The sequence below is a fragment of the Aphelocoma coerulescens genome, chromosome 3 (assembly GCF_041296385.1).
Source record: "Aphelocoma coerulescens isolate FSJ_1873_10779 chromosome 3, UR_Acoe_1.0, whole genome shotgun sequence".
In the NCBI taxonomy this organism is placed as follows: Eukaryota; Metazoa; Chordata; class Aves; order Passeriformes; family Corvidae; genus Aphelocoma; species Aphelocoma coerulescens.
The window spans coordinates 83,884,876-83,894,084 of NC_091016.1; the positions used below are offsets into that span (position 1 = coordinate 83,884,876).

Consider the following 9,209-nt stretch of genomic DNA (forward strand, 5'->3'; position numbering starts at 1 on the left):
CCAGGATAAGGGGAAGCACAGGTCATGCATACTGGAGTCAGGGGACCTGAATCATCCTCCTGCTTCTCTCTCTGCAGTGTGTCAGAGGCTGGGCTTTTCTACCAGCCCATGCAGTTCTGCTGCCAGGAACACAACATCTCCTCACCTCCAGGCAGCTGAGAAATAGTGGGCAGAAGCACTCCCTGTCTGGAGGGGCAGCTACAAATTCATTAATGAATTTGCTTTTTTCTGATCCTTCTTTCAAACCTGTAGTTTTTAGGATTTTTTCTGAATAAATGTTGATAACATTTACGTGGATTCATAAGAAGTTTTCTTTCTCTTCTAAGGTTTTCTAACATACCTCTGGAATTTGCAGTGTTAGAAAATAAAAAGAAGTGATAAAAATAGCGCCCAAACGCAGTCACTGAAGTCTGGCTACTAAAAGACACTTAGCTGCCTTCCAAGTATTTTGTATCCTAGTCAATCAGTATTAGTCCATTCGCAGTGGGAGAAATGGATAGTATTAGTTCACTGAAAATCTCATAGTTTTTGGTAACCTGTAAAGTGCCCTATGATGGTTCCCTTTTAAGAAAAGGAAATTTTTGGATGATGATCTACTAAAGTTAAGTAGTTTTGACATTGTTAGTGAATAACAACAGTAGTTTTACAATATTAAATTATGCTTATTTTATGGAAATAAGACAAGATAAAGTCTAATCATATATTACTAGTTTTTAGAATGTTTACACTTAAAATACTTGATTTTATTTTTACTTCTAGCGTATACAAACTGGTATCTTAAAAGCGTTTAATAACCCAACTACTAGGACAGCAGATGAAGAAACTAGAAGAAAAGTCAAAGGTATGCAACTCCTTATTGAAAACTTCTAAAACTGCACTAGTCTTTAAATACCATTTTCTTCAGAACTGCCTATTGCGAACAAATCCGAAGTGCTGTGATTGCTAGGCTTTATTGTGTGTTACTCTAGTGCCGCCTAGTGCGTACCTGAAGTATAGAGAGCTGACTTGCATCTTTGTATCCAGGAGAAAGGCTCCCCGATGATAATAATGCATCTTTTAATAATAGGTAGAACTTAATTTTATTTTCTAAAATAGCCTGCTCCATATTTGTTATATAGTCATAATTACTTTATACTCAGAGAGGCCACTTTCCATAAATAAAACTGATTTCTGTTAGTTGACTGGTACTGTGAGCACTCTAAATGCACTTACAAAGTCAAGATAGGCAGCAGTTTCTAAAGAAGGCATTTTATTTCAAGAGAAGAGGTTCTGTTTTTTTTTTTTTTTGCGTGTGTTTGTTTATTCAGTAGTTCTAATTCGGGGGATTTTGTTTTAATTAAAGTCCTAATGGTTAAGATGTTTTGTAAGTCATCCTTCCCAAATCTGCAAATGTTAAGGCATAAAGATGTATTAGAAGAGTATTTTCTTACATTTTTTAGGGCTTTATAGTTGAAAAAAAAAACATTTTGAAAGGGTGATAACCTGTCTGCTTACCCCAGGGTCTATATCAAGGCAATGCAATATTATGTATTCAAAAGAAAACTGAGATTTTATTTAAAAAGCTTCTTCTTAAGAGATGCAATATTACTATTCTGTTACAGAAGATGGGGAAGGGAAGGATGAAAGGGAACCTTCTCACTAAAATATTTTTAAGTGTTGAGATAACAGTATATGATGTATTAGTTGTTGTATTCAAAACATTCTGAATATGTTTAAAATTGTGCTTTCATAATATATCTTGGAAAGAATTTTGTTGTACTTATAGTGTGGCATTGGATGTGTTATTTTTCACATTTAAAAAAGGCAATGTTTTTTCAGCATATGGAAGAGAGGGTGTGAAGATGAACTTCATAGATAGGATCTTTGTTGGTGAATTGACTAGCACTGTCATGTGTGAGGAATGTGAAAATGTAGGTATTCTGGAATTTGGTTTGATGTGGAATAGATCACATACTGGTTTGATTACGTTGTCTTGAAAGTATAAAATTGTGTTGCCAATTTTATACTTGTTTGTTTGTTTGTAAAAACAAGACTTTATTGAAAGTTTCTCATTTGAAATTATTTATTCCTTCTTTAAAGCATTATCCTCCCAAACCTAAGAAGAGGGATCCTTTGAATTCAAAAAGGATTCAAGTACTGGGTTTGATTTTACATCTGACTTAAGGCTGGAGGTTCCAAATTTTATAATCATATGTGTTACACATCAGTGTTACTTGATATTTTTAAAACACTTACCTATCTTAAAACATAAATCCTCCTGCCTGCTCTTCTGGGGTACTCCTGAAAATTGGAAATTACTTACTTTGAATTAGAATGAGTGGGAAAATGCTAAAATTACTTCTTTTTCTTTCAAGTATTTTTTATAATGAATGTAATAACTCTAATGAACAGTATATTCCTTTCATAATTAATATTACTGACATTCCATCAAAAATGCTTTCCATGATCCTTATAATTTTCTTTTAAGTTTGAAAGAGAAAAATCTTGTTTGCATGACTTTTCTAATTGAATGTTACATTTGTGTTTGGTTTAAAACATTCTATTTCATATTATAGAGATTAAGTAAATTAATCAATCTGAAAAATTAAGCACAGTCCTGCAGTGCCAGGTAAAGTTCCCTGTGTGTGATGTGTAGATTACTCTTCAATGTGCTACTAGTACCAATGAAGAACCTTGACTATATAAAAAACAGAGGTTGTATGTATTTTGCATGTCTCATCTATTTTTGCTGGATTCTTACATTCTGCCTGCACAGGACTTGGGAATATGCTAGCTGTAGCCCTTCGAGGAAGAGTTTAGCTTTCATTCTCCTTTGCCTGCACTGGCAAGATATTTTTGATACATGTTTGGCCATGCAGACCGACAGAGTAGAGGAACCCCTGTTTGAACATGGCTCACCAGGCAGTCAGTCACAGAGCTACACTGCTTTTGGTCTCATTTATTGCACTACAGGAACCTAAACGTTCCTGAGTGCCTTGCATATAAACCTGCAGTCCATACCACGTGTCACAGGTGGAAGATGGGCTCACAAATAGAAGAGAAAGGACACGGTAATTGATGGCATGACTGTGACTTAAATGTACAACGTGATTTTTACTTCTTTTTTTAAGGTTTTTTTTCACAGTCTTTCCAGAGGTAAGATAAGTCAGTTTTGGAAGGAATTCGAGAACAGCAAGGGAGAGAGCCTAAGGAACTTTCCATCTGATAAAGGCAGATGGAAAGTGCTGAAAGAGATTGTCTAGGTATGCTTTGCAAGATATTTCCAGCTTATACATGGCAAAATGAAACCTCAGTACAAAAAAAGAGGTTGGTTTTTTTTCAGTCCTCTTTTCCCCTGTAACTGCATTTATTTTACCAATTACTATATGGTGTGAAAAGATCTAACAAAGCTTTTGACTGTAACCAGTAAGACTGACTTAATCTTAACTGAGAGCATGAGGTTAGAACCTGTCACTTAACTGTTATTAACCAGTCCTTGCTGCATAAAAGCTCAAACACCTGTGCAGAAGTGTCAGAATCAGGAAACTCTGAAAGGTAGCTTTCTGCAAAATGGTACCACAGAGGCCCATGTGACTTGAAAATCCATCTGGAGCTCAGAGAAACTGAGCACCACACTGCTTCAAGTCAGTTCATGCCCAGATGAATGGCCTTGCCCTTTGTGTCTGTGTGCTGAAGTTTTGTGTGGTATTAGAAAGAAAATTCGAGCTAACTTAATAAATTTTTTTTAAAAGTTAGTGGGAAGTTCTTCATTGTAGTTTCATACATCTTGTAAGTAATTAGCTTTTTGTATAGTTTTTGGTAATACATTGATTAAATAAAGGGAGCTATGTACTAAGCCCATATACTGTTCTTTGTGTTTAAGTGAACTTTCTCTTTTTCTTCAAGATTTCAACAGTAAAAGAACCTTTCATTGATCTTTCACTTCCTATAATAGAGGAGAGGGTAAGAAACAGAATATGTAATAAGTAACTATTGCTTCCAGTGGATTGTTTTTAATACCCTTATGAAGTTATTTATGCATATACACATAGTTTTGATTTCAAGCCTAAAAATGTAACTTCGTCCATAAATACATGTACTGTAATCCATCTATTCCTTATATGATTTTCTACATATATACAGGCATACAATGTCATAAGTGCATATATCTTTAAATTAGTCCAAACTTGGATCAAATGCCCCTAGTAACTTAGAGGATATATAAGTCTGAGATTAGCTTAATTTAATAGTGTGTACTTATATAAATAGAATGATTATAAGCCTTTTCTTTTTTTGGAGGTCCAGAGAGGCAGATTCTAACCTATTGGTTTGCATCTAGAGAACCTGAGTCTCTTGGGCTGATGTTTACCTACAAGATGAGACACTGTAGAAATGGATATTTGAATATATTTGTTCTGGTGTTCTCAGCATTTCATGGATTACCTCCATTAGCTGCAGAGGAGCTGTGTTCCTTTGAAGGCATAAACTGTTTTTTCAGAACTTGGGCTTTTCATTTGAGAGTAGTGGGGGTGGGTTGAGAGTGGTTCTTCCCTCATCCTGCATATATCCATCTACATTTAAGGGAGAGTAATTAATGTAATATTTTTTTCTATATAAAATGTATTCTCCTCCAAACACCAGTTTTTTTCCACAACAAATTCTTCCTCTTTCTTGGTGCATTGAGCGCAGATGCCTGTGGGAGTTAAGGCTTTAGCAGCATTTTGAGTATCTGGGCCCTTGTGCTTCCTGGCTCCCATGTGTAACAAGGACACTCCGTGGCTTCTGTTTGAGAGCAATTTCTGTGGGCGTTTAGCAGTTGCTGCACTTACTTGAGGATGGGCATTACTTTGTAGTCATCACTTTCCTTTACAGTTGAGATGTGCTGCTGCCAGTAATGTGATGGGGGCATGTGTATGGCAGCTCTGTTGTCACAGACTGCACCAGGCACTGACTTAGGGACCTGTGTCCCTTTTGATAAATTCACATCTCATACAGCTACACATGTGTTTATACAATAATAGAATAGATTATTTTGTATTGTATTACATACAGAAATTTTGTATCATTCATATTCCTTGTGGCTTTCAGTTGAACCTTCAGAGATAATGACAGTGAGTTTATGATTTAAAAAAAATTAGAAACCAGTCTTATGTCACAATTCAGGGGGCCATTTAATTGTTTTATGTAGGTCACTGTTTTCTAAAATAAACGAAAAAAATCCACCTACATTCATCTTTTCTGTAGGTTGCAAAGGATTAACAAAATTGACATGTTGCCTTTCCTGATTTCCTGTCTAATTTCTTAGGTTGCAAAACCTGTGCCCTTGGGAAGAACAGGTAAAAGTAAAAGTGTACAGGAGGCAGATCTTGGTCAGTATAATTGTTCTTCTATCAGTACACTGAATAATCAACCCAAAATTGTCAAGAAACACACTTTAACAAAAGATAAGGTAAGAACTTATATACTCACACTAACCAGTCATCCTGAGTTAACTGAAGTTTCTAGGGTGACTGGGAACTTCTAGGGAATTTTGACACATGTCAGTCGGGTTTTATAGTATACATGTAGCTGACATAGACTCATTTTTAAATATTTAGGTCATCATTAGAAGCATGAGAAATGACAGTCATTGGTAACCATTTAGCTTTCAGTTACAGGGTTTCATTTATAGGGAAAAAGAAAATCTGCAGGCTAGTTTCAATTCATGTTGCTTTTGGGACTATTTCAAATGTCTGTGCTCTGTTGAGTACCATAAAAACTCTCCTGAATCAGGTCCTAACACATCAAACACATGTGAAGAAAAAATAACCATATAAAATAACCATATAAAACAATGATAGGAGAAGAGAATGAGAGAAAAGTAGAAAAAGGACATGAGGTAGAAACAAAGGAAAGGATGGAAAGAAGTAGTACAGAAACATTGTTATAGAAGAAAAGCCCTAAAACTCAACCTGTTGAGGTGAGTGGAAGGATTTCCATTGGTACCACTGCAATTTTGATCCAATTCAAATAAAGGAAATAAAAAAGAGGAAGGAAAGTTGCTCATTTCTTCTGGAAAGCAGCCAAAAAAAAAGAAGGCAAGAAAAGAGTCATGAACAGTTGCAAATCACCTAAAATTATGGCAGCTTTGTGGGTTTGGTTTTTTAAATCTATAGGAGTAGTTTTCTGTGGAAGCAATCTTTTTTTTCTTCTTGCAATCTTGATTTAAAAAAAGTCAATTTCAGGTAATATTCAAATCAGCAAACATCCTCCTAGGGATGCCTTAGTTAATTCTATGACAAATGCCTGCAAGGTGAGTTGAATTTTTTCTGGGGCTGCTCATCAACTAACGCCTCTCATGGGAGGTGAGGGGAGTAGCTTAAACTTGAGAACCTTTTAGAAGCTTAAATTAGATTAGCGAATACCACTTCAAATGTGCCATCCACAGCTGTCACAAAGTAAAAGTAATTAGTTGTGGGAAGTATTGATCTCTCAGTAAGTATAATGCTCTTAGCTGACTGGGGTGTAGGTTTCTAATCCTAAATTAGTATTAAAACATCTTAAGGAACACAGCTATCTTAAACATGAGAGATGGAGAATATAAAACAATATAACCCCCCAAGAATTTGCTTTGAATTTGAATCATGTTTCAAAAGTTGTGTCAGCTTACAAATCTGCTTTCTATTTCTCCCCTCTATTACTGAATTAACAATGCCATAATTTACAGAATCAATTGAACCATGAGAGACGGCTTGCCAGAAAAGCTTCCTCAAAGGAAGAAGAAAGAAGTCCTGTTATCATGCAGGAAAAAGCCAAAAAGCTTGAGCTGGAAGGTAGCTCTGGTGTCCTGTACTCCAAAGACCCCACTGCTGAGGCAGCTGTCAATGGAAGCCAGACAGAGGGCAGTGAGAAGGAAGCCAGCCGCTCTGAAAGCAGCTTTGATGCAGACAGTGAAGCCTCAGAAAGCGAAAGTGCTTCGAAGCAAACAACTCTGAGCCCACCCAGCAGCGTGTCTGGTGTGCACGTCAACCACTTAAACCCTAAAACGCCACACAACAAGCCAAGCAACAGCAACGAAGAGATGATTTCCACTGCCATATCCAAGCTTAGCTTCTGTGAGCCTGTAAATGAAGATAAGAAACCAAGCTGTGGTGATCCAGCATTGGGTTTATCAAATAATTCCATGTTCTCAGTAGGCAAATCCTCACTATCCCAAACCCCTCAAAATGCTTTCCAGACGCTTTCCCAAAGCTACATAACTAGCTCAAAGGAATGTTCTGTTCAGTCCTGCCTTTACCAGTTCACCTCTGTAGAGCTCTTAATGGGGAACAACAAGCTTTTATGTGAGAGCTGCACAGAGAGGAAACAGAAGTATCAGAAGAAAACCAACTCCACAGGTAAAGTGCTTGTAACTCTGGACCATTTCCAGCATTGCCTCCCAAAGCCTGTGTGCTGGCTGCTCTTCCATTGCTCCAGCACGGGCCTCCCTGCTGTGGCTAAATAGAAAATGTCTCCTCAAGCAGAACTTGCTTGTAACAACTTAAAACTTCACCAGGCAATGGCAACAAGGCTAATTTTTATATTAGAACATAATTGTAGATGTAACATAGAATTTATTTTGCATCTTTATTCTATCCAAGATAATGAATTTAAAGATGACTGTAAACTGAGTATATGCACTGCTTGATACTAATCTTTGCTGCTGTTTCTGTTCCTTACAATCCTCAAAGCTTTGAAATAAATGCTGTAATATTCAGCCCCAGTAGCTTACATACTCAGGGAAGTAATGTAATTACGTATGGAAAAGGGGCAAAAAAAGAGTTGTAATGAAGAGAGGAAAAAAAACTTCAGGATTTGTAAGAATGGAGATGAGAGAGAAGTACCGTCTTCTGACAATCTTTTCCTTGATGCTTGTATAGCCCAAGCATTCACTGAATAAGAAAAACAATTTAAATTTAATGAAAAATAAACATTTTAAAAGGACTGGAGGATTGGGGTTTTTTTTGTATTGAAATTCAGAATAATGAAGAAATTAAGCTCTTCTCATAATCTGTAAATAAAATATAGAGGGATGTCTTATAATAACAAAAAATTGCCTGTTTGCTGTGCATTTATAGATACCTGAAGAGATACAAGTTAAGCATGAGTAAATTCAGAAAAATTAATCTAAACACAATATTTTATAATCATTCCTGTAATCATCATTGGACTGTTCTATATAAATAACACTTGGGTTCCGTGGGCACCATAAAAAATGGAAAAGTAAAATCAATTCACAACTAAGCATTATTTATTTTTTCCTTCTAAAACAGAAAGATGTAGAAGTCACCCGATTAAAAATTAACCATTATACCTCAAATGAACTATTTTCTTTTGAACATATGTAAAACCAGTAAATTAATTTTGTCAGCAAAAATAAATGCTAGCGACATGTTCTCTTTTACTGTGGAGCTTTTCTGTGGAGTTTTCACTGTGCTACATTTGGTAAGAGCCCTGTGTTCCGTGCCTTATGCACCAAAGGGGTTTGGAGGTCACATATCCCAATCCTGGATGCTCAAACCAATAAGTTCTGAGGCTTCCTGAAGTAGACAGTTCTCCTCAGACCTTTCTCTTAAATAAGTATGAAGTATGTAGTCATTCAGAAAGAACTGAAGAATGGAAAACTAAACTCTTAGTGATTAGGACATTAGCATAGATAAAGAGACTTGTGCCTTCCAGTTTTTGTCCAGGGATCATCCATTTATTTTAGGTTTTAACAGGAAAGTTGGGTGCTATAGTAACAGACAATGTAGGTATCTCAGTGTGCAAGCTGACCTAGATAGTGTACAGGCTTCCTGCTTCTGATCTGATTTGCACAAAACTGGCTAAAATAATGCTCAGATTTTGCAGATTATGTTTATTAATAACTAGAAAAATGAGAAAATACTCTTCTGTTACTCCACAAAATTTCCCTTGTGTTTTATATAACAAGTACAAAACCATCATAGCATAGATCTATTTTGTCAGATGTTTAGAAAATATTTTAAAAATTCCATATGACTGCCTTCACTTTAAAAATTATTTTCATATTCATAAATACAGAAAAGAAAATGGAAGGTGTCTACACAAATGCTCGGAAACAGCTGCTGATTTCTTCAGTTCCTGCTATTCTTATTCTCCACCTGAAAAGATTCCACCAGGTAAGAGGCCAAACCCCTCTTGTATATTCCTCTGCCCCACTGGTGAACAAGCAATTCTTCAAGTGTCATTGT

The 9,209-nt window shown here is 36.1% G+C and overlaps 1 protein-coding gene across 7 annotated transcripts in view; it reads left to right on the top strand.

The window, feature by feature from the left end:
- USP45 (ubiquitin specific peptidase 45) overlaps window positions 1-9,209 on the top strand; it is a 49,093-nt gene that overhangs the window by 36,409 nt on the left and 3,475 nt on the right. For 2 of the 7 annotated variants that reach the window (XM_069011084.1, XM_069011083.1), the window contains exons 10-15: window positions 760-841; window positions 1,819-1,910; window positions 3,886-3,942; window positions 5,285-5,428; window positions 6,686-7,355; window positions 9,040-9,137. In XM_069011084.1, the coding sequence (XP_068867185.1) occupies window positions 760-841; window positions 1,819-1,910; window positions 3,886-3,942; window positions 5,285-5,428; window positions 6,686-7,355; window positions 9,040-9,137 (1,143 nt within the window). Of the gene's footprint in view, window positions 1-759; window positions 842-1,818; window positions 1,911-3,885; window positions 3,943-5,284; window positions 5,429-6,685; window positions 7,356-9,039; window positions 9,138-9,209 lie in introns of those variants that run through there. The other 5 variants (XM_069011085.1, XM_069011087.1, XM_069011086.1 and 2 more) reach the window with 5 other exon arrangements.